At 40.3% G+C, this 26,364-nt stretch overlaps 1 protein-coding gene across 1 annotated transcript in view; it reads right to left on the bottom strand.

The window, feature by feature from the left end:
- RNF217 (ring finger protein 217) overlaps window positions 1–14,561 on the bottom strand; it is a 100,804-nt gene extending 86,243 nt beyond the window's left edge. Inside the window, exon 1 of the mRNA XM_045544290.1 lies at window positions 13,671–14,561. Coding sequence (XP_045400246.1) covers window positions 13,671–14,561 — 891 coding nt within the window. The remainder of the gene's footprint in view (window positions 1–13,670) is intronic.
- Window positions 14,562–26,364: the final 11,803 nt, after the last annotated feature.

Below are 26,364 nucleotides of genomic sequence, written 5' to 3'. Positions count from 1 at the left end.
GAGATTTTCTCATACATTAAACAAAAATATCACATTGACATTTTATTACCTCCAACTAAAATATTACTGGTTTTATGATCAACACAGAATGTTATCAGAGGGGACACTTCAGGACTCTATGAAATAAACAAATCAACTCAGTTACTCAGCATAAAATCTGCAAAGCAAATGTTTGTTTAAGTTATTACTTTATCACTGTACTCTAACTAAAAACAAAGAAAAGGACAGCCGCAGTCAAAACAAAGCAGCCACTGTTCGGTTAAGCCATGACCCCAGGGCCTTTGCCATTAAAGGTGGAGGAAGTAAAACTTATACCAGAAGAGAACTCTGCTTCTAAAGCAAGAATTAGGAGGAAGAGAGAAATATGTGTAATTAAATAGGAATTAACTGGGGAAACAACTGTTATCTAACACAATTCAACAAAGTAAGGGCAGGAACTAAATAGAATTACCAAAAAAATTCTAATAACATCTTCTCCGAACTGAAGGTTGATGAGTAAATCCTTTGTTATCTATGGGAAGGGGAGGGTGGGAGTTCCTATTTGTTTTAAGTATTAAAACAATTACCTAATGAAGGCAAACTATTGAGCATCCAATTGAGAAAAGACTAAAAACAGCAAATTGCAAAAAACTAGGCAGAGGATGGCTCAACTGTTCTGATGAACTGATTCTGACAATCAGTAAAATGACAACTATCGACATCTTTTTAAAAGATGTTTCCATATTTTTCAGTCAGTGACTTTTTACACAATGTTTCTGAAACCAAATAATTAAAAACAAAAAATCCATCCCAGACAGGTAAAATACGAGAGGAAATCAAGTTGAACAGAGGTTACTCTTATGATGCTTAAAAGATAAGACTACAGCTGGGGCCTCTCAACAGAGAGGGTAGCAAGGACTAGCACGACATTCTGCTGTACCAAAGGCAATGCACTCAAACTGTCTTTCAAAGGCAAAGACAGTCAGTGACAGGACATGAGACAGAACCATCTCCACTGCTTGTACACCAGTGCAAACCACTGTCACTTCTCACTACTGCAATCGCCTCCTAACCCATTTCCCTGCTTCTATTCTTTGCTGCCCCATATGCAAACACAATTTATTCTCCACACAGAATCCAGAATCTTATTAAAGCATTATCATTTTACAGTGCTACCAAACTTTCCAATGATTTACCATCATAGTTGAGTAAGGTATCACTTGCCTAGAGGATCCGTACGATCTAACCCACATCGACCTCTGAGCAGTCTCTGACCACGCTTCCCGGCGCTCCCTGCGTTGCTGCAGCCTCACTGTCTGCTTCAGCTTTTAAAACACACCAAGCCTGTGCCCACCGCAGGCTCTGCACGCTCACTCGGGTCCCTCTGCCTTAGGTGCTCCGCTGTGTGCTAAGATCTGATCTTTGTTCTCTGACTCTTGCTCTCACCACTAAGCTCTCACATCTCCACCTGTATCCAAGCCCCTCTGTCCAACTGCAGTGACCTGCACGCTGTCTCTCTTTATTTCCATGACTATGCATGAGTGCTTGCTTGAGCTGCCCTACCCCCTAACTCCCTTCTCCTACCCTCCCTCTGCAGCAACAAACCACTTTTCAGACAATAGCCACGTTCCAACTTTTTCTACACCCATAAATACAGCTTTCTCTTCCTAGAACCACTTAAGTCAACAATCAGCATCATGTAATTTAGGCATATACATTGCCTAATCTTTGCCTGGAGAGCTTACTTTTTACTCACCTATTGAATTCCTGAACTTTCTAAGAAGATGGATCATGGACTACTCTGTAAGGATACACTGACTCTTTTTCTGATAGTGATAAGCATGGTGCTAAGCAAGTATTTTGTGCTTGGTAAATATTTTTAATAGACTAATACTCCAGCTCTCCCTCTCCTTTTGTTCCCTTAAACCAATTGCATACTAGAGAACAGATCTACTATGGCTTAACTACAGAGAAAAAAAAAAAGTGTAAGAGAAAATATTTCTCTATGTAGAAAGCTCTGCAACTCACAAATTACCTATTGAACATGTGCTTCAATTTGTTTTTTAGAAGAGGTGATGAGAGTAATAGCAATTCCTCCACCTTGTCTTAGCTATAGTCTTATGACCAGAAGGAGATACTTTATGATATGACTGTGCAGGGTTAAGGGTAGTTTACGGCCACAGATCAGCATGTTGTTAACCAGCCTATGAAGAGACTGCCCGCTTGACCCTGGCCTCATTAGCAACCTGTCCAATCCATTGCAATTGCAGTAAACCAAAAGGATATTAGAACAGAACAATCTAAAAGTTCCAATGATTTTTGGCATCTTAAAGTATTAATTAATGATATAACATATTTGCCATCACTAATAATTGTGAAAGCCATGTGTTAGAACTGGCTTCATTATTTTTTAAAATCTTTGTTCAGCACTTAGTGACCCTGGGCTTCTAAGGTTTATGTTCAATTTATTTCAATACTTTGGTTTAACAACTGTCATAACTGAAAAGCTACCTCACACAGACAGACACAGAGATGCAAAAGTGTACACTGCTACCTACGCTTTCTAAATCATTATACCTACTTTGGTGTCTCATCTATCAGTTATGCAAAGATTGTTGTTGAAATCTATCTAGTAGATTTGCATCTTTCTTGATGTCAATCAGCTATTTCTGCAACTAATCAGAAAGTGCTAATTTCTTATATTTTTAAATACATGGATTAAAAACTCTCTGAAGCTCTTCATTTGCATGATCTTTAAGTAGGATAGAAAATTCTGTTTCCAAGCTTTAAAGTTTGTAGATATGCTAGTGATTTTTAAACAGAAGAGTATGACTGAACAGTTTTTTTCAAAAATCCTGAAAAGAAAACAGAACAAAACAAAAAAAGTCAAGCAAAGTATTAAGAAAAAATTACAATCCTATCAGTGTTTTCTTTCCAAGCATTCCTTCTAAGCTCTACTTTCATCTTAAGAGTGAAGTATCAATGACTCAAAAAGTGACATATTAAAAACAATTAAGATTAACAACAAAAAAGGTCAAATCAAAGGTTATCTATTTTGTTTGATTCAAACTATACCTGAAATATCTGAACTTAACTGGAAATGACTATATTTAGATTTTTTAAAAATCATGATCAGAAAATAATCCTCTTGTGACACACAAATAAAGAACCTTGAGAACTTGACAGTGTATATGTGTGTGTGTGAATGTATATATACACACATATATACATACATACATACGTACTATATAATTTTAACATAAAGCACCAACACATACAGACATATGGAGTATTTCTTTCTTTGATTTTAGAGCCCATTATTTTCAAAATGCTTGTTTTACAAAGAATCTTGAGGAGGGAAAATGGTAACACAGGAGATAAAAAACACTGGAGTTAAGGGTAAAACCAGTTAGAGGTAGGAACAAATGAGAACTCTTGGGATTGCACTTACCATTTCCCACCAAGAGCGTCTCTGGCAGAAGAAAAAAAGCCACTTTTCCCACCAGGGTTATATATTCATATAAAAAAGGTGCACTGAAATCTGGCCATATCAAAGTCACTTCTGATTTTACCCAACAGCTCTACTTAGACAGACATAAACTAATAATAAACTAAACTCTGAACATTAGGAAAAACGGCTTATGAGCAACCGTTTCATTTTTCCTGCTGTTTTAAGTTGTTAAGAAACCAGGGGGAAAAGATGTGATGATTCAACTTGCCATATACAACTCAGAGCTAATGAGCTTCATGAACACGGAGGATGGCCAATAACCATGTGAGGAAATAAGGCAAGAATCAACACCACAAAAAGGGAAGCAATTTGCTTGGTAGCCTATAATTAGCCTCTGAATCTTACAGTAGAGAATATTATTGAAGCAAATAGCTTAGAAAGATTTAAAAAGGGATTAGTCATTCATATGAATGAATAACCTCGGAATTTAGTTACCTGAGCCAGGGAACAAAAGGTGGGGAGGATACATCCTAAAATCAATACACCTTTTCTGTTTCAAAGGACACAGATCCTCAACCAGGAAGAAACTTCTGAGCACAGCACATACGCTTCTGGAAATTTAAACAGTTACCTGTTCAAGAAGACACTAATCAAGTGATAAAATCACCCATACAAACTAGAATGTCACAAACAATAAAAATCTAACAGTGCGCCAATTTAACAAAGATTAACTGGGACGGTTAATTCTAAGGTGTCATTAGATATAATACTATTTCTGTACAGAATATGCCTGGACTACAAAAAAAAATGTTACATCAACTCCTTTTATTCAGAAAGATAGTCCTAAATTTTTCAAATATTTTAAATGCCACCGAAGCTGAAATTTTGATATACTGTAACAAAAAGGAAATTATACCATACAGAACAATTTTTTAATTCACATGGTTGTCAGTGTGCAAATACAGAATAATTTTAAGTGTTAATTGGAACAATTAGAAGCTGATCCTGACCTTGACATACTTCAATTACAACGGAATTCTAACATCCCAAAATATTTAATTTCAAAAGACAGCAGCTTTTATATAAAAAAGCTCCCTGACAAAAGCCAGCATCAGCTGTAGTGAGATGACATCTGACTACAATCATATGAGAAACCCCAAATGGGAACTGACCAGCTGAGCCCTTCCCAAATTCCTGATGCACAATGTCATGACCAAAATAAAATGGTTGTTTTAAGCCCCTAGGTTCTGGAGGAATTTGTTAAACAAGAGGCATAGTAACCAGAACAGGTATTTTAATGAAGGAAGAAACCCCTCAGTGATGGATGGGACGCTGGGATAAAGACTCAGGCCATAGAATTTCATTGCATTCAAATGAAATTTAAATATATCATGGAATAAAATGTCATAAATTCAGATTCAAATACTTTTTCTACCAACCTAAACATATTATAGTTTATTGCCAATCATTCACTCAGTCTTTAACAAATATTATTGAGCACCTATTCTGTTCTGTGAGCTATGCTAGACGCTTCTTATGAAAGCAGCTCAAAGAACAGTGAGGAAGGGGGTCAGTCACAGACAACTAATCAAACATCAAATCTTCACATAACATATAATTATAAAAAAAGATAAATACAATGGCAGGGAAGTAACAAGGACTGTAAAAAGCAGCAGTACTGATTCAGTCTCCAGACTTAAGACTGAGATGTGAAGGCTGCCGAGAAATTACCTAGGGAAGGATACTAGGGCTGCAGAGAAGAGAGCCGGAGTGACAGAAGGGACAGAAGAGGATTCCAGAGGCCAAATCTTAGTGGTATTAGGAGTTGGGATCTCTATGTAAAACAACAGGAAGGACTTACCAATTTTTAAGCAAAATAATGAAATGCTGAAATTTTCATTTTAAAATATCATTTTGAGTATCTGGCCCAATAGTTTATATATTGACCACACCAGCCTCTAGTGTATTAATTATTTATAGAATAAATAAATAAGTCCACTCTACACGTACTCATTTCATGCCTGTAACAAAGAGCTAAGAAATTAATAAGCAAAAAAAGATTAATAAAGTCTTTACATGCATCAAGCTTCAACATCTAATGGGAGCACAAAGCAGGAAATAGGCTATTTTAAATACAGTGAAATAAGAATTTTACAATAGGGTTCCTACCGTGTTTGATAATCTTAAGTAAAGAGGGTTATCAAAGAATACAGGAAGGATGCTTAATCCAGATATAGGTGAAGAAGAATTCTCCCAGAAGCATGTCTAAACTGAACTAGAAGAATGAATAGGTGAGAAAGAGGCAAATAGAGTCAGGGCAGCAAGGAAAGAGGATTCCCCTAAGACAGAATGTCATGTCACCAAAGGCAAAGGCTCATAATTCAGAGAGTCATGGAGCACTCAAAGAACAAAAAGAAGTTTAGCACAGCTAGTACTACTACAGGCTTGAAGGGTACCTGATGAGAAACAAAGCTTGTAGGGGGACATAGGAGTTACATCACTCAGGGACATATAAACAATGTTATAAAGTTTAGATTCTATTCCAAAAGCAAGAGGCAGATGTTGAAAGGCAGGGAGCGTGCCAAGACTGGTCTTACATTTTATAAAGAACCCTCTGGCTTTAGCAAGGAGAATACATTGGAGATAGTCAAGATTCGGGCACAAAGTAGGAAGCTGTTGTTAGAATCCAGGGGAGAAAAGGTGGAGGCCTGAGCAAGGGAAATGACAGGAGAAATGGAGAAAAGTAGAGAAGAACACACAAGTGTTTTTAGGATGTAGAAAATTGAAAAGACCGGGTGATTAAATGTGGGAGGTGAGGGAGATGAAAAGCTCAACGATGTTTCCCAAGTTTCTGACCTGGGTGCAACTGATGGAAACAGGGAATCCCAAAAGAGAAGCAAGGCTTTAGGCACGTAGGAAGGAAGAGAAGGAAGGCGGGAATTTAGTTTGAGAAGTTAAGCTTAAGGTGGTGGTGGATGGGACATCCAACTAGAATTGTCCAAGAAAGAGATGGCTATCTGGCCCTAAAGGTGAGGACAATGATCAGAGCTAGAAATAAAGATCTGAGAGAGAACAGCATACAAGTGTTACTTGAAATCAGGGGAGTGGGTAAGATGGCCCCATTAATAGTATATAAAGTGAGAAGAGAGGGGGCTTAGGATAGGACCATGCAGATACCAATATTAAGAGATGATCAAATAAGAGAAAGAGCCAATGGAAACAAAAGTAATGGCCAGAAAGTTAGGAAGAAAACAGGAGTGCATGCTGTCATTAAAACTTAACAGTACATCCAATCACAGTTTTCCTAAGCCAAATTCTTCTTGATTTTCTTACATGGAGATGAGGCTGAATTTGGTAGACATCTTTCTCGGGATCTAAGTTTGGGCAGGAACTTTCCACTTCCTCCAAACATGTAATTAAGTTTCTTCTCCTTCTTGGAATAAAAGATTTGTGATTTAGCATGATATAGATACTAACTTAAAAGAAAAATAAATACATTTAGCTTATACACAAGATAATAAATTTGAAGAATGTGAAAAGGCCATGGGTTTCAGAGCCAAATGGATCTGAAATTTAAATCCCACCTTTGCCATTTCCTAGCTTTATGACTTTGGGCAAATTATTTAATCTCTCTAACTTTTAAGTGTCCTCATATGACACTCTACTACCTACAGTACAAAAATGGAGTTGGTCATTCCTGTTCTTTTAAACAGACTCTAATCAGAAGGCCAATCCCATGACTGCCAATGCAAATAGCACTGTTCGCAGTTACCAATAACCTCCTTGTTGGGAAATCTGATGGTCTATTTCAATCTTCATCCTGCTGGAACTATCACAAGATTAGACACAGATGATTAGTCCCTCCCTTTTAAAACACCACCTTTGGCTTCTCTTCTTGCCTAATTGGCCCCACTCCCTTTCAGACTCCTTGCTGGTTCTTTCTTATGTCCCACAGTCTGTATTTGTAAACACTGGCATGCTCAGACTCAATCTTCAATCCTCCTCTACCTACTATCACTCCACAGGTGACCTCATCCCATCTAATGGCTTTAAATACCATCTATATGTCATCAACATTCAAATTTATATCTTCTGCTCAGATCTCTCTTCTGAATGCCAGACACCACCTGCCTACTCAACATCCCTTTATGAATGTCTACTCAGCATTTCAAATTCCTCATTGTCCCTAACACCTAGTCCTCCGACAGTATTCCTCATCTTATTAAATAGCAACCCCATTTTTCTAATTGCTTGGGCTCACAACCTGAGTCATCCTTGACTCTTTTTCTCTCATCCCACATGCAATCATCAGCAAATTATGTCAGTTCTATCTTCACAATATATTCAAAATTCAACCAGTTCAAACCACCTTCATTCATCTCTATCACTCTCATCTGAACTATATTGTCTCTCCTCTCAGTTATTGCCACAGTCTTGTAACTGATCTTTTTACTTCCACTCGATTCCTACTCCATGTTCTCTACTGAGATGGTCTCTTTTAAAGGGAAAAGAGGCTCAAAATCTTATAAGATGCTCAACATCTTCTAGCTTCTTATGCCATCTCAGTCTGAGGTAATGAAAATTTCTGATAGCCTTAAACCTCTGCTCAACCAGCTCTCCCCACTGCTCCTGCTGTCTTTTTCTTAACACTCTGCCCCTCATTCTCTATGCTGCAGCCACAGTTCCTGGAACACACCTGCGCATGCTCCTGCCTTTGGAACTTTATACTTTTTATTGTCTTAGATATCTTCATGTTGCTTCATTACCATCATGAAGGTCTCTTCTCAAAAGTCAACTTGTAAAACAAACCCTCCTTCACAACTCCCCACCAAAATATAAATATATCAAGGACAAGTCTCTCCCCAGTATTTTTTATCATTCTTCCTTGTTTCTCTTTCTCCATAGCCCTTATTATCTCCTAATATGCTCAATAATTTAATTATTCTATATTCTGTCTGCATCACAGCCTAGTATATAAATTCCATGAAGCCAGGGTCTTTATATGGTTTAGTTCCTTTTATCCTCAGAACTCACAACAGTGCCAGGGATGTCATAAGTATTCAGTATGTAAGTGAATTAGAATGAAACAAAAATATGTGTAAGAATGCTTAGAATATAGATGCAACAAATGGATCAAGCTGAAGAGAGAAAAAGATCCATAGTTGTCTGGGAACTTTAAAAAGCTTATTTACGCCAACAGATAAAGCTCGGAAAAATATTCCCAACTAGGTTGTAAGATGGTTCCTTGAAGGTATTTAATACACTATTGATAGAGTATCTCATGGTGCATATAGGTACCCAAATAAATGTTTGTTAAATGTACAAATGGTACACTAATAAATGGATAATTATAAGAAATTACCACTCAAGTATATTATCTACATTGCCCATCACAAACTTAATAAAAAGCTGATAGTTCAAGTTCTAATGATTTCCTTTTCATGTCTTTCATAGCAGGAGTAAGGAAGAGCCTTCAAGTATAAAAGCTGAGCTCTATTCTAGGAGGAAAAAAATTCACACTCTAAAGGTATCAGCTGATGCCTTAAGTCAGTAGTACTTGTAATGTTATTTGAGATGTTTTAGGTAGTGGAGCACAATGCAGCGTTTCCCTATATAGCCTCAGCCACAGACAGCTGAAGGGGAAAGGAAAACACCCATCCAGGCAGCAGGCCTTGGAGAAGACCCTGCTGGCCCCAGGGCGCAGCACTCGACAGAAGATTCCTCTTCCGAAATCAAATTTAAACCAGTAAAATCAGATTTGGAAAAGCAAAAGAGATAAAAGGGAAAAAAAGAAAGAAATTGTTAAAGTAAAACGAAGTAGAGAGAGATGAGGAAAATAAGGGCGTGAGTCAGGTGTGAAAGCAGATGTTACTGTACCCCCCAAATACACACACACACACACACACACATAAATTTTGTATGCAAAAGAATATGCTTACATATGCCTTAATTCTCACTTTTCAAATTTGCGGAGTGACTTCAAAATGAATTTTCAGTCTCATATTATTCTTTTGGACTACCGAAATCACGCCTGGCTTGATAGGAACTATAAATTCACCTATGTGAAGACAACTGCATTCAAACTCAATACTGAACACAAAGGTTTCTAAAAATATTTAAGGTGCAATAAGGTATAAAGGAAAACAAAATTGTTACACTTTTACCCATGAAGACCTGGATGACTCAGAGTTTAATAATAGTATATGTAAGCTTTCACCCCCTAGGTCATTGATTCTAGGGTGACTATAGTAGACAGTCATCTTAGGACATTACCATCTAGCAGCTGTTCTGTTCACAATTTGCAGAAGAAATGTGTTGCTTGTCTCTATTAATACTCACTGGGCAGGTGTATACATTCCAAGCCATATGCATCTGCCAAACCTTAGAACTTTTCAGTGGAGTGGTGAAAGCCACAACAGCTGTTACCTTTAGCAAGCCCTTTGGCATGCTCATGTCTCTCTTTTCTTCATCTAAAACGCTAAATACTAATACTTCATTTTTATAACAAATTTTTCTTTGTAAACCAAAATCATAAAAGGAAAGATACCCGTGGAGGCTTTCTGAAATGACCATATTATCATTCTATGAAACAAAGGCAACAGATAATTTTTCTTCCTAGGAAAATGTGATAGAGGCCACTTCAGCTGAGAAGGCCAACACTTAGGAAGGCTCAGGGACCTGCAAGATATTGCAGACATCCCTAGGATTGTGTGCTTTAGCCATAGTCATGCACCTATACATAGGTTACCGGGAAATGCACTTCTAAAATGTCTGTGTCCAGGATTTACGGACCCAGTCAATATAAAACAATGTAACTATCTCTGCCCTAGTGCTCCATAGCCTCTAAATCAACATCTACTGTGGTGCCAAAGATTTATAATCCATCAGTTTAACTCTTCACCATGGCAATGAGAAATTGGATGGTACATACTACACTGCAAAGTTATTCCACTGAGAAGGGTTCCCTCAGCCCCAGTCATGGCAACAACAGTAGAAATATTATGTTTTGAAAAATAAAATTATTATACCACTGCATAGAGATACTTAAGTCACCACCTAATCTACTATGCCTGTACTGAAATACTGACGACACCTACACATCAGCCTTTGCCACATGTGCAGCCCATGGCACTAATGGAAACAGACTTATCATCTAAAACTCTACATTCCTATCTTCCAAGTTCATATCTTCTTTCAAAGAACTCCTTTTGGAGTTAAAGAACAGTATCTCCTTTTAGAAGAATATTTAACCAGGCAATATTCCAACTTACATTTAATATGCACTTTTAATGTTTGCATAAAATGCTTAATAGGGACTCTGCTTTATTTTCTTAAATTATGTTAAAATGCACTAAGTAATGTGGCACAAACTAAAAAAAATGGTGAAAAAAGTCACCAATAGCTCTTTATTTCAAATATATCATTTTATTTCCAAAGGTTTTTAAGAGCCCTGAAAGTTCAGTCTTGACACATTTGCTTCTGTCAAAACTAAGAAACCTTATAAAATGAGAAAGAAAGCACTCATTATGCCCTTTTGATCTAGCTAAGTAAGGCAGCAAAACAACCATGCAATTTGATTTTGTTTTGCTTTGGAACTGGTAGGTTATTACAGATCATCGTTTGCAATTACATTTCATTGATGAAGATATTAAGGCACAAAGACATCAAGTGACAGAAAAACAGACTCTTTGAGTAGAGGGACCTTAGAATTAATATAGATAAAAAATATTACAACCACAATCCTGTATTTTTATCCTACTGAAAAAGGTTATTTTTAATAAGCTAAAAGTTTACCTAAACTGTTTAATTCTCAGTTTAATAACAAACTTAGCAAACCTGTTTTATCTGTCTGCTTTAAGCCTTTGTCTCTTATCTTAAATACAAGAAGCTCAGAATAGAATTTAGTGCCCAAGCAGAACACCACTTCCTAGCATTGGTTTCTGGGGCAATCTCAGGCCCTTCATAAATTCAGTAACTACTGGTTGCACATTTGTTATATGCTACACATTGTTGTAGATGCCAAAGATATAGAAGTGAACAAATCATGTGAAAGCTTCTGTCTTTATACTTAAGGATAAGACAGAGTATATTAGTGCTGTGGAGAAAATAAAAACCAGGAAAAGAAATAGTGTGGGGTGAGGCTCAAGTTTGAAAAGAGTGGTCAGTGAAGGTCACAGACATTTGAATATAGACCTGAAGGGGAGTACAGTGAGCATACAAAAGGGACATGGAGGGGGATGTTCTAGGCACAGGTAATGGCAAATGCAAAATCCCTGAGGTGAAAGCTTGCCTGGCATACATGACTCATATCTTTGTTGTGGTTGTTTATTTTAAATAATATATATTTTTCTTTATTGAAAGTTCTGTCAAATGCTTTGGGAGAAGGTCAGGAACATACATACAATCATAAATATTACAGATAAGCTTCAGATGCTATGTCACTTCAGAGGAGTGTTCAGTGGTTACACCGTACAGTGCAATGCCACCTGACTCACCTTGTGTGCTCCCCTCCCCCCCCACCATTCCTCCTTTCTTCTGCTAGAGATCAAAACACTGACTTCCTAAAACTAACTTATGGTAGATAAAAAAAGAAAAGGAAAATTTCTGTGGGCAAAAGGCCCACCTTAAGGAACTCAAACTGCTAGGCAGAGTACCCCAACCCACAAGGACTACCTCCCTTGAACTTCTAAACCCACTGGTATGTGTATCCAGCATTTCACAGGAAGTGCTATCTGGTATTGCTACTCTGTTGACATCTCATTATATACTACCTTGTATTGTTCTTTTGTACACATCTGCTCTCACAGTGAATTCCTTGGAGCAGGGGCCATCTTCTGGAAATTTCTGAATCCCACCACTGGGCTGTCCACAGCAATATCTGTTTAATGGTGATGTCACAACAAGCAACAGACATTGCTCCTGTTTTAAGTGTCTGTTTGTGGATAAAGCATGAAAAAGACATCAAAGTCTCTCCCAGGCATTTGGATAATCTCAACTATTTTGGCCAATTCACTGTTTGTGTAACATTCCATTCTCAATTTCCCTTTGCATTTTCAGTTGAGCACTGTACATACTTTTAGTCTGGACCCAAGCTTGGATTAGCCACAAAACAAAGAGGAACCACACCAAGTGGGCCCCATTCAGTCTGCTTTGGCCAATGTTATTAAATGCTATTGCGTGAAAGGGACTCAGTGTGAAACTACCACATACAGGACTGTAAGACATTGTCCAGACAGTCTAGCAAGACAAACAGACACCTAAGGAACAACTTCAGTGCACATAAGATATGTTAGATATTTTTAAAGTATATAAGCAGTGGCCTGTAAGGCTTCACAGAAGAGTTGGCACCTGAACAGACAGGGTTTTGAAAGATGAATAGGCCAAGGACAATTGGACATGGATCAAAGGGCACTCCGCATTGTGCAAAACACTGGCAGAAACATCATAGATTGAAAACTGCTGGAAGAACACATGCACCGTCAGTGAAGGAAAGCTGGTGTGTTGCACTCTCAAGCTTTCCAAGAAAAAAAACAAGTTTTCAAATAAGAAGCTGAGGAAGAAAGTTTCACCAGCACTTGTGTTGTTAAACCTCTCAGCCTCTCTGCTTTGTTTTGCTCTTTTTGTTTTGTTTTCCTCTTACAGAAATAAAGTACTGTGTTGGCTTAAAACTCCAGTGAAGAAAAGCACTTCAACTTTACTGTGCTAAAAGAAAACTGAAAAGTGGGCAAAAGCCAAGGAATATGTATATTTTCAATTTACACTTTTCTGGAATATTATAAATGGGCAAAATTAAAAATTCAGGTATCATGGGCCTGGAATATTTACTCCAACCCTTCTTTCCACCAGCTCTATAAATATTTATTTTATGCCCACTGCTTGTTAGTTTCTGGGATACCAGGCCGATGAGGCAGTCTCTTGCCCTCCTCCTTTGAGCAAGCTCTTGCTTGCAATCCAGTAGAAGAAATAAGCAGAGGGCAACTGATTGTACCTTGTGCCTTCTGCAGCTGCCAACCAAAGCCTGAACCTCAGAGCAGAGTTAAATTCCAGTCAAGTAAACCAGTGAGGACAAAACACACTTAACTAATAACAACACTGAGATGTCAGAAATTGATACGCGTCCTCAGTAAGTGTGTCTCAGTCACCTCTTTCCATGAGCAGGGAGCTCCAGAGCTGGACCTCCACCAGTGGTTTGGTAGGATGAATGGAGAACAGAAAGGGGTACGGGAGGGGGTGAAGTTACCTGGGAACTCAGGTAGACTTTGAGGCACTCATCGCACACGGCCTTCTTGCAGCAGGGCAGGGGCTTGATGGGCTTGTCTTCCAGGCACACCCGGCACATCAGCACCATGAGGGGCGCATAAGGATCCCCTACCCCACCCAGGCCAGAGTAGGGTGGCGCTCCCAACAGGCTGGGCATGGAGAATGGCTCTGGCGCCAGGTAGAACTCCAGCTCGATGCTGCCGCCGTCGGGGGAGAGGGGGTCCGATGGGAGGGACAGCCGGGGGCTGGGGAAGGAAGAAAGGGTGCTGGGAGGGTTGGGCACCGGCGGAGCCCGACCTGGCGACGCGGGCGGCGAGCGCTGCTCGGCGGCGGGGGCCGCGGGTAGGTCGCTCTCCACGCAGTACACGGAGCAGAAGACTTGTCTCTCGGCGGGGAGCGGGCGCCGCCGACCCAGACCGTCCAGGGCCAGTCCACCGGGGGCCCCTGCGCGGGTCCTGGGCTCCAGCCCCTTGCCGGGGGGCGCCTCCTGCTGTTCATCCCCTCCCTCTTTTCGGTCCCCAGCCTCCTCCTCCTCCTCCTCCTCCTCCTCCTGCTCCAGCTGCAGTTGCAAAGTCTGGGGGTTGAGAGGCCCGCTGAGTGCCAGTCCCGCGGATAGCCCCGGCGCTTGGCTCTTGCTCCAGGCCGGGGCCCCCCAGCCCCTCGCGGGCTCCGGGGTGCTCGAGTCCGCGCAGCCCGAGTTGCTTCCGCAGCCACCGCCGCTCGACTCGGAGGAAGCGGCGCGCGGCCCGGGCGCCCCGGCGCTGTCCCCCTGCGGCCTCGGGGGCTCGGGGTGGCCCGCTGTGCCACCGGCCAGGGCCCGCGACTCCTGGGGCCGGCCGCCGCCGCTCACCGTGCTCTGCTCCTCGCCCATCGCCGCCCGCGGCCCGCGCCGCCGCTGCCCATCCAGCCGCCGGGACCCCCACCCGGCGCCGGCGGGCAGCGGGGGCAGCGGCTCGGCTCGACTCGCGGCTCCGCTTCTGCTTCCGGGTCCCTCCTCCTGGGTTGGGACGCCCCAAGCTCCCTCCGGGGAGCCCGTGCTCCCGGCCCGCCGCGCCTCCTCCTCGTTCTCCCGCGCGGCCGGGCACCGCCTCGGGGGGCGCCGAGGGCCGCTCGCTCCGGGCGCGGGTGCGCCCGCCCCACATGCAGGTCGGGGCGGCGCCGCGGCCCCCGTGAGCCCCGGGCGGGGCGGAGGGGTCCCGGGGGAGGCGGCCGTCAGTCCCGCGCCATCGCGGGTCCCGGCCGCTGGACGGGCGGCCCGAGGGCGGTGGTCAAAGGGCGGAGGGGCCTGCGGCGCCGCCGCGGCGCGCACCGGGAGGTGCAGCCCGAGCGCCGGCGAGCAGCCTGGGCCCCGGGGGGAGCAGCCGGAGCGGGCCACCTCCCTCTCCTCGTGCTTTACCTAGAGCCCTCGTCGCTGCCCCGCACCCCACCCCTTGGGCGCACACCTCCCCGCACGTACACACGCGCGCAGGCACCCGCGCACACACTCACGCGCACACCCCGAGTGGGTGTGACCTAAGATCTGGGATGCGCTCTGGTGCCCGGAGCTCACACCCGGCCCCAACAGAACCCCACAGGGCAGGCAGGCTCCTCTGTGGGTTACGCAGTAAGTAGAACTTCCTGCAAAACTACCGAGTACTCCAAGCTGGAACTAGAAAACGCTGGCTACTTAGGATGTCGAGATCAGAGGAATAATGCTAGGTATTATTAGTTCAAAATGCTGTCTATATAACTCTGTTTTTCTGCTTAGTGAAGGTAGGAAGGATCTTTTTGAAAACCACAAATAATCCAAAAGCACTTTCAATCTACTCCTTCAACTAGAATCTTTACAAGAGCTGATAAATAATTAAAAATTTATCCCTTTTCCCTTCCCTTCAGTGTTCTCTCAGGAAGTTTTGTGGGTTTTTTTTTTCAGTGTTTTTAAATATTCCAAAATGGGTAGCATAAGGCAGTAAGATGGCCTGGCCTAATTGATAAACTGAATCATTAGTGGAAATCATGGAGAGTTTCATTAGCATAACCGTATTTATCCCCAAAACTGTTTCCACGACAACAATTACTTTTGAGCCAGAACTTAATTATGTGTTGATCTATCTTTATTTTACAGGAAGTATTAGTCACCCAGACACTGGTGTGTTTTAGTTCCCTAAAGCCAATGAAAACATTTTTGGGAAGCCAAGCCTTGTTTTTTTTCTCCTGAGAGGGAATTTAATTTACACATTTGTGTAATAGGAAGGAGCTGTGAAGTGTGTACAATTATTTTTTATCTTGAAATTGTTATTAGGTTGTCCTAAAATATTTTCTAAATTAAATACAAATGCTATAAAGGTGACAAGCTATGCAAACTAAGAAAGCAGTGTAATGCCAAAGAACATTGTCATTACTTAATCCAACACAGAACTGAATTTGATCAGTCTTAAGTGCCACATCATTTATCTGTCTGACCCAAGAACGGAGAATTCTTATTTTGAAGATTAAATGCTATTCAGGGATTTTTTTTTTCATCTTGGCTAATGATTTCCTGATAACTGCTGTTTTCACCAAATGATACTTTTAATGCTTATCGTTTTAAAGAGATAAGAAGCACACTTGTGTGTGCCATCTGATGACTACACTTCTAATCTTTTCAGAGATATAGAAGTAATCTGTATTTTCCAGGTGAAGAGAGCTGAGAGTAAGACCAGAGTAACAATAAGAGATGCAAAAAAATATACACCCACAACATCTATAGGAATCAAAACCCCTCTAAGTCCTCCCATAGCTTTGGGAACCATGCCTCACACACATTTGTCACTCGTGTTCTGAGAACTTGTTCTTGCAGCATCCACCATTTTGTTCCTTATTTGTTAGGTTCCAGCTCACTGTCAGTGGCTGTCCTTGCCCCAAAACAACTAGAAGTCACTGTCGGGACACCTGAAGGCTGCCCATACCGCTGCTGCTTAAACTGCAGCCCTTTCCTTTGCCTTGGCTTCTTCCCTAGGGGATTCATCTGATGTTTGTGAAAAGAGAACCCTATTTGGTTCCCTATCTCTGTCCTCCAGATTGACCCGGACTTGCCTGAATCCTGGGCCCAGCACCCCTAGTGTTCCATCTGGGACTCAAGGGACACCAGCAGCCTGGAAATGAGTTGAAGTGCGAAGCTAAAATGGTGGTTCGACCCTCAGTTTTCTCTGAAGAACATGATGCACCAGTGATGATTGCATTGATGGGATCCATTTTTTTTAAAGGATGACTGAAAATATAGTTACTGTAGCAACAATTCTGCTTATCTACCACAAGCTTAGTATTCTCAAAACTCAAGCCATCTGCTCCATGTCATACTGTATATAATTGTTGATACAAGATGAGTACTGTCACTAATAATCTGCTCCTGCAAGTTTCAACTCTTAAAATGTCCTAATCCGCAATGAACTGTGCACCTTCCCTAAAATCCAGACTTCATTAACAGAAGACTATGTCAGTTTTGGAATGTTATTTTTTTCTATCACCACCTTTCTTATTCTAGCCTTTAAGCATAACTTGTTTTTGCTTCCCGTGAAATTTTTTATTAATACATAATATTTGTTCATGTTTATGGTATATATGGGATATTTTGATACATGCATACAATGTGTAATGATAAAATCAGGGTACTTAGCTTATCCATCACCTCAAACATTTATCATTTCTTTGTGTTGGGAATATTTCAAATCAACTCATAGCTATTTTGAAATAAACAATATATTGCTGGTAACTATAGTCACCCTACTATACTGTTGAACACTGAGAATTTATTTCTTCTAACTGTATGTTTGTACCCATTAACCAATTTCTCTTCACCTGGCCACCGCCCCTGGCCCTGCTTCCAGCCTCTGCTAACTATCATTGTGCTCTCTACGTCCATGAAATTAACTTTTTTAACTCCCACGTATGAGCGAGAACATGCAATTTGTCTTTCTGTGCCTGGCTTATTTTACTTAATATAATGATCTCTAGTTCAGCCTATATGACTGCAAAAGGACAGAATTTTATTCATTTTTTATGGCTGCATAGTATTTCATTTTGTGTATGTACCACATTTCCTTTATGGATTCATTCATTGATGGACACTTAGATTGATTCTATGTCTTGGCTATTGTGAATAGTGCTGCAATAAATATGGGGGTACGGATATCCCTTTGACATACTGATTTCCTTTCCTTTAGATAAATACCCAGTAGTGAGATTGCTTAATCATATGGTAGTTCTAGTTTTAGTTTTTAAAGAAATCTCCATAGTATTTTCCATAATGGCTGTATTAATTTACATTCCCATGCACAGTGTATCAGTGTTCCCTTTTCTATACATCAGCATTTGTTATTCTTTTTTTGTCTTTTTGATAATAGCCATTCTAGCTGGATAATATCTCATTATGGTTTTGATTTGAATTTCCCTGATGATTAGTGATGCTGAGCATTTTTCATAAACCTGTTGTCCATTCATATATCTTCTTATGAGAAATGTCCCTTCATCCCAGGAATGGTGGCTTGCACCTGTAATCACAGCACTTTGGGAGGCTGAAGCTGGAGAATCACTTGAGGCCAAGAATTTGAGACCAGCCTGGGAAACATATTGAGACCCCATGTCTACAAAAAATTAGCTGGGCATGGTGATGCATGTCTGTAGTACCAGTTACTTGGGAGGCTGAGGCAGGAGGATCACTTGCGCCCAGGAGGTCAAGGTTACAGTGAGCTATGATTGAGCCACTGTACTCCAGCCTGGGCAATGGAGTGAGACTGTGTCTCTTAAAAAGAGGGTCAGGGGAGGGACAGAGAAATGTCTATTCAGATACTTTGTCCACTTTTTAATTAAATTAATTTCTTTCAGTTGAGTTGTTTGAGTTCCTTATATATTCTAGATATTGTCCCTTTTTGGATGAATAGTTTGCAAATATTTTCTCCCATTCAATATGTTGTCTCTTCACCCTGTTGTTACCTTTGCTGTGAAGAAAGTTAAATATAGTCTTATTTGTCTATTTTTGTTTTTGTTGCCCATGCTTTTGAGGTCTTAGCCATAAAATCATTGCCTAGATCAATCTCCTGGAGTGTTTCCCCTATGTTTGTTTTCTTCTAGTAGTTTTATAATTTCAGGTCTTACATTTAAATGTTTAATCTATTTTGAGTTGATTTTATAACTGGTGAGAGATAGGGGGTCTAATATCATTTCTTTGCATATGAATTTCCAGTTTTCCCAGCACCATTTATTGAAGAGGGTGACCTTTCCCTAATGTATTTAATATGTTCATAGACCCTTTGTTGAAAATCAGTTGGCTGGAAATACATGGGTTTATTTATGAGTTCTCTATTCCTGCAGTCCCCAGCCCCTGGGCTGTGGACTGGTACCAGTCTGTGGCCTGTTAGGAACCAGGCCATATGGCAGCAGGTAAGCGATGGACAAGTGAGCAAAGCTTCATCTGTATTTGCTGCGGCTCCCAATAGCTTGCATCACTGCCTGAGCTCCACCTCACCCCCAACCCCCATCTCATGGAAAAATTGTCTTCCGTGAAACCTGTCCATAGTGCCAAAAAGACTGGGGACTGCTGCATTCTGTTCCATTAATCTATGTGCTTGTTTTTTATAACAATACCAAGCTGTTTTGGTTACCATGGCTTTGTAATATAATTTGAAGTCAGATAGTGTGATGCCTTCAGCTTTGTTCTTTTTGCTCAATATTGCTTTGGCTACTTGGGCTCTTTTCTATGAATTTTAGAAACATTTTTCTATTTATGTTAAAAATGACATTTTTAAGGCTCTTTTTAATTTATTATTTTTTTTATTTCAGCATATTACGGGAGTACAACTGTTTAGGTTACATATATTGCCTTTGCCTCACTCGAGTCAGAGCTTCAAGCGTGTCCGTCCCCCAGATGGTGCACACTGTACTCATTAGGTGACATTGGTATTTTGATAGGGGAGGCATTAAATCTGTAGATCACTTTGGGTAGTATGGCCATTTTAACAATATTAATTCTTTCGATCCAACGGCATGGGATGTCTGTCTTTGTGTTTGTGTCCTCTTCAGTTTCTTTCATCAATGTTTTGTGGTTATTTTTGTAGAGATCTTTCACCTCCTTAGTTAAATTTATTCCTAGGTATTTTTTTTTTTGTAGCTACTGTAAATGAGATTGCCTTCTTGATTTCTTTCTCAGCTAGTTCATTGTTGGTGTATAGAAACAGTACTGATTTTTGTATATTCATTTTGTATCTTGCAACTTTACTGAATTTATTTATCAGATCTAAGAGGTTTTTGGTGGAGTTTTTAGGTTTATCTACATAAAAGATCATGTCATCTGTGAAAAGGAACAATTTGACTTCCTTTTTTCCAATTTAGATACCCTTTATTTCTTTCTCTTTCCTGATTGCTCTAGCTAAGACTTCTAATATTTGTTGAATAAGAGTGGTGAAAGTGAAGCATACTTGTCTTGTTCCAGTTCTTAGAGGAAAGTTCTTTAGCTTTTCCCCGTTCAGTATAATGTTACCTGTGGATTTGTCATATATGGCCTTTATTATGTTGAAATACTTTCCTTCTCTGCCTAATTTGTTGAGAGTTTTTATCATGAAGGAATGTTGAATTTTATCAAATGCTTTTTATGCATGGATTGGGATGATCATATGGTTTTTCCTTAATTTTCTTGATGTGACATATAACCTTTATTGATTTGGCTTATGCTGAACCATCCTTGCATCCCTGGGATACATCCCACTTCATCATGGTATTAATATAGTATGATGTGTCATTGGATTTGGTTTGCCAATATTTTTTGAGGATTTTTGCATCTACATTCATATTGGCCTGTAGTTTTCTTTTTTGTTCTGTCTTTGTTTGGTTTTGGTATCAGAGGAAGGCTTGCTTCATAGAGGATTTAGGAAGAATTTCCTCCTCTTCAGTTTTTTGGAATAATTTGAGAAGAATTGGTGTTAATTCTTCCTTATAAGTTTGGTACAACTCAACAGTAAAGCCATCTGGTCCTGGGCTTTCCTTTTTTGGGAGAATTTTATTACTGATTCAATCTCATTACTCAATATTGGTCTATTCAGATTTTCTATTACTTCCTGATTTAATTGGCAGGTTGTATATGTCTAGGAATTTATCCATTTCCTCTTAAGTGTTCCAGTTTATTAGCGTATATTATTCATAATAGTTACTGGTGATTCTTTGCGTTTTTGTGGTATCAGTTGTAGTGTCTCCTATTTTGTTTCTGATTTTGTTTACTTGGGGCTTCCCCACCCCACTTTTTTTTTTGGTTAGTCTAGCTAGTTATTTATCAATTTTGTTTATTTTTCGGAAAACCACCTTTCGTTTCATTGATCCTTTGTATTTTTTTAGTCTCTATTTCATTTATTTCTGCTCTGATCCTTAGTATTTTTTCCTTCTACTAATTTTGGGTTTCGTTTGTTCCTGCTTTTCTTATTCCTTGAGGTGCATTATTAGGTTGTTTATTTGAAATCTTTCTACTTTTATGATGTAGGCATTTATTGCTATAAATTTTCCTGTTAGCACTGCTTTTACTGTAACCTATAGGTTTTGGTATGTTGTGTTTACAAATCGGGAATTGTTTTTCAGATTTCTTTGTATTGTTTATCTATGTTCTCTTGTATCTCACTGAGCTTCTTTAATACCATTATTTTGAATTATTTTTTCAGGCATTTGATAGATTTCTTTTTTGTTGGATTCTGTTGCTGGAGAATTATTGTGTTCCTTTGGATGTGTAATGTTTCGTTGCTTTTTCATATTTCTTGTGTCTTTCTGTTGATATCTACATATCTGGTATAACAGTTGCTTCTTCCAATTTTTTGCGTTGGCTTTCATAAGAAAAGACTTTTTCCTATGGATGTATTTATGGTGTTGGTTGAGTACAGTACTTTGGCTTTGCTCTGAGGGTTTCCAGTAGTATAGTCTTCATATGATTTCTTTGCCTGTAATCAGTGTCAGTTGTATCTTTGAGTTCCTCAGTGGCTTAGGCTGTAGTTGTTAGTGGACGCTGTGATGAGGCTTTGCTGGGAACAGGGATGCCAGGTAGGCCTGTCAGTGGGCCTCAGTGGGGGTGACAGTGGAATAAGCATGCCTGTCCTTGGGTCCCCAGGCAGTGTTGGCTGGCACTGGTGGCAGTGAGTCCAGGCACATTGATCCTTGGGCCTCTAGGCAGCTTGTTCAGGTTCCCGCGGTGGCAGCAGTGGGTTGGATGGGTGGTGGTGCCCTTGGGGTCCTGGGTGGCATGTGTGGTATGGGTCATGGTAGTAGCAGTGGTGGGCCAGCACCCAAGCTCCCAAGGGATACATGCAGGCACTAGCAGTGGTGACAGCAGGCTGCATTGGTCAGTCCCAGGTCTCCAAGTGCCAAGTGGGGGTGGGTGCTGGCAGTGGTGGTGGCAGTGCCCCTGGGGAGGATTGGGAAGGAGGGTGCAGATGCCAGCAGTGGTAGGCAGGATGGGTGGATCCGCAGGCCCCTGGACAACACACATGGGCACTGGCAGGGGTGGCACCAGGCAGGCTGTCGTTTCCTCAGGCCCTTGGTGTTGCTTGCTTGGGAGCAGTCTGTGGTGCACAGGGCCGGTAGATCCTTGAGCCCTGGGTTGAAGTGCATGGGTGCCAGCAGCCTGGGCCATCCTCAGGCCCTAGGAAAACGTACAGGTACCAGTGGTAGCAAGCTAGGTGGGTTGATCCTGAGGTCCCCAAACAGCAAGCTTTGGCACTAGCAGCAGACAGGCTAGGCCTGTTGTCAGGCCTCCTTATGGTGCACATGTGTGCCAGCCACAGCAGGCTAGGCAGGTTGATCTACAGGTCCGTGGTTGGCACACTCAGGTAGTGGTAGGGTGGTGCTGGGCATGGTGGGCCTGTCCTTAGGCCCCCTGATAGCACACATATCCATAGGCTATAGTGTCTGGGTAGGGGATCCCCCAGGCCCCAGACAGCGTGCTTGGGCGAACTCCCTCTCTGGAGCAATGCTGTGTCCTGGACTCCAGGCAGCATCCTGTTCTAGTCTCAGTGCTCACAGGGCTCGAGGAGCTCACTGGTGGCTAGCATCGCTGAGTCCCTGGTAGGAGTGTTTACCTTCTCCCAGCCCTGACTGGGGAGCCTCTTCTGGCTCGCAGCTGATTCCCCTGGCCAGCTGCCTTGTTTCCCTCTCCTTCCATGCTTGAGATATTCCTTGTTCACTTTCCTGCTGAATTGCTGTGTTCTCTCTTAGACATTGTATTAAACATATGATTATCTGCTAGCTATTTTGTTCCTTCTTTGTGATGAAAGCGAGTGCCATTGGTCAGCCATCTTGAACTGCCTGAAATTTTTATCCAGACATTAATTAGACAATTACAGAGCCTAGATTTATTACCTTATTTTAAAAAGTTATGATATATCAGAAGAGCTATGAATCATTTTAGTTTTGCATATTAAAGCTTAAACTAATTTCTTCTTGACTGTTGAGAAGAAATACATAACATTGAAATACCATGAGATAATCATATGGCAAACACCTGACTTGTTTGTCTAAAAAACAGTCCCTCAAATATCAAAACAGGTAAAAAGAAACAGAAATGACTTAACTAAAAAAAATTCATTACCTGAAGAGAAATGAATGGAGGAGGAGTGGTTTTACAGGTCTGTTTCTGAAGGGCACAGTAGGATGTTGGTTCTACCTTTCCTGTTTTTTCGCTCTTCACCCATGGAGGCAGAAAAGTTGGAATCATGAAGGAAAAGGGGCATCAAGTGAAAAATAGAGGAACACAACTGTTTCACTTTCTTTTTCCACCTGAAAAGGTGGAAAATCCCAGTAGCCAACTTTTATGAAAGAAATTTAAAAATAAAACAAAACAGTGTAATTTGTTCGCATTTTAAAAGTTATCAAAGCTCAAATGCTTAGAAAACAGAAGAAACCAAGAAGGAGGAGGAAGAGGAAGAAGAGGGAAAAAGGAAAAAAGTAAGGAAAGAGGAAGGAGGAAGGGAGGGAAGGAACCTCACCTCTAACTCACTACCCAAAATAACCACTTCAAAACATTGGTATATTTCATTCTGGTGTTTGTATCTGTGCGTATAAAATGTATATAAAATATTAATGTTTTTTCTGCTTGTCTACCTTTGTTAATTAGTAATATGTCCTGAACACTTCTCATGCTATTAATATGTCTTTACATCACTACGATTTGTGACTATATAGTATTTTACTATATAGATATGCCATAATTGAATTAACCAATTCCATTGTATTAAAAAAGATCATTTATGATTTTAATAAACTATATAAGACAATATGTATTAATGTGTATTATATTAACATATAACCCTTGTGTATATTTCTAGTATACCATAGGATAAAGTTCTAAAAATTAAATTGGTACAGAAAAGGGTGTACTTATCTTCAAGTCTCTTGGCACACATTATCACAGCAATTTAGCACCAATTCATAATCCCATCCATCAATAGTGTGGGTATGAAAGAGTCTACTTACTTAATCATTTTAAGGAGATTTTTTAGAATTAATAAAAGCTGTACGTAACATCACATTTTTAAGTTAATGAGCACATTCTTTTAAATACAAAAGGCCAAATCAAATATTAACTGTCAGTACCCCTCTGTACACTTTCAGTTTACAGTTTACAGTTTACATGGTGTGGATCTCTATTCCTCAGGTGATGGATCTGACAGCTTCCCTTCCTCATCTTTTTTGAATTTCCTCTTTACCTCTTCCAGTGACAATAGTACTCTAATAAATTAAACTTGGTCATGTTACTACTTCTAGGTCGATGATGCTAATTCCACATATGTGCTTTTATAATGAACAAGAGAGAAAAAGAAGATTGTTTTTAAGAGTGAAAGTTTCATCCCAACGAACAGAGAAATAGACTTGGTGTTAAAGGCTATTATTTGCATGCACATTCATGACAGATTAAGGTAAGCAAGTCCTCCTTGTTTTTGTTATAATTTAACATATATTTCCTGAATGGATGTTGAATCCTGTGTTAAGTTCTGGAAAATTTAATTTATTAATTTGTCCAATGGAGAAAAATAATCTTTTTCCCAAATTTCCCTTTATTATTAACTTTATAACATCTATGAAACACTTCAGACTGTCCAAGAGCAGATCTTACCTATAAATGGAATCCCAGTTCCTAGCATTCTGTGCATCTTTAGATCCTAACAAAGCATTTTTAAAGGAAAGAAACTAAAAGAATGTTATTCTGTAGTGACTCAAGCATTATATGGAGCTGAAGGTTCCAAATTATGTGCAAGGTGCCCTGAAGCACTGCAGCAAGCTCCTAAGGGTGCCATGGGACATTTAAAATTCTTCAAGGAATCACAACATCACCTGTCAGACTGTGCACACTACTACAGTTAAATTGTTTGGACCTAATTACTATCAGGAATTTCTTTTGCCCCAAAGGGCAGCATGAAAAATAACTGAGACACAAGGGCATCATAAATTGAGAAAGTTTGGAACTTCAGGTTGGAAACCTCAGATATAGGGTAGAAACAACAAGATAGAAATCCTAATCCTTAGAAATTTATATTTTAAATTTACAAGACACACTTGTATAGTAAAGGATTAACCTTTACTAAAGAAAGGTTTGGCCCTTGCCCCCAGTTCCTAGGAGGTAACCTCTGCGTGGCCTGAGGAGTGTCTTTGTTTACCTGGGTTCCTTCCTACAGCCATGCCACGTAGTCTGTGCTAACAGTGTGATTTACGGTGCGGGTCTTGAGTCATGCAGTATCAGCTTTACCTCTGGAGGTGCTAGAAACTAAGGTCAACTGTGCGGGTGGTCAGCCATATCTATGCTACTGACCCCTGACAAAAACCCTGGACACCAAGGCTTGGGTGAGCTTCCCAGTTGGCAATGCTCCATGCATATTGTCACACATCATTGCTGAGAGAAACAAGCATTGTCTGCACAACTACACTGGGAGAGGACCACTGGTACCTCAGTGCCTGGTCTCTGTGCTATGTGCCTTTTCCTGTTGTTGATTTTAATCTGTGTCTTTTCACTGTAATAAACTCTAATTGTGAGTAGACCACTTTGCGGGGTATTGTGAGTCTTCCTATAAAATTATTGAAAATGAGGATGGTCTTGGGAACCTCCTAAACTACAATACTGCAAAAATGGAAATCCATTAACTTTTGTAAGTTTTCATTTGCCTTATTTTTCCCAGCAGAAAGATGTAATTGAGAAGTTATGGCATCTGCTAATGTAAGAATAGGATAAGTTTAATATTATATAAAAAAATAATAAGAGAAAATGCGTTGCCTGTTTTTGTCACACAAGAAAGTTTATTTTCTCAGATAATATAGATAGGAAACTGAGCATTTTGATTTATGGGCTACTTGAACTTGGTTTTGACATTTTGTTTGACAAAATCTAGCAAGAGGGTTAGATGGTTCTGAAAGTTTCTAAACTGACAGCTTAAACTATTCAGTTGTATTTATTTTAAAATTATGGCAAATAATTTTATCCATTTATCTCTTAACACAGTGCTACCAACTTGGAATGGGAGAACCCAGCTGCCTTTGGGGGGTGTTAAATACCACAAGCTGTTTCTCAAACATTGTGGTATCAATAAAGCTTAAAATATTTTCTAAAGTAGTTTCTAAGAATTGCTCAACATGCAAGTATATTAAAAAGCTTTTTATTCACATTCCTAACTCATTTACATTTTATTATTTTTATAAGA

Source organism: Lemur catta, chromosome 2, assembly GCF_020740605.2.
Source record: "Lemur catta isolate mLemCat1 chromosome 2, mLemCat1.pri, whole genome shotgun sequence".
Taxonomy (NCBI): Eukaryota; Metazoa; Chordata; class Mammalia; order Primates; family Lemuridae; genus Lemur; species Lemur catta.
The sequence above is the reverse complement of the archived record's forward strand: the minus strand, read 5'-3'. Positions and strand labels throughout refer to the sequence as shown.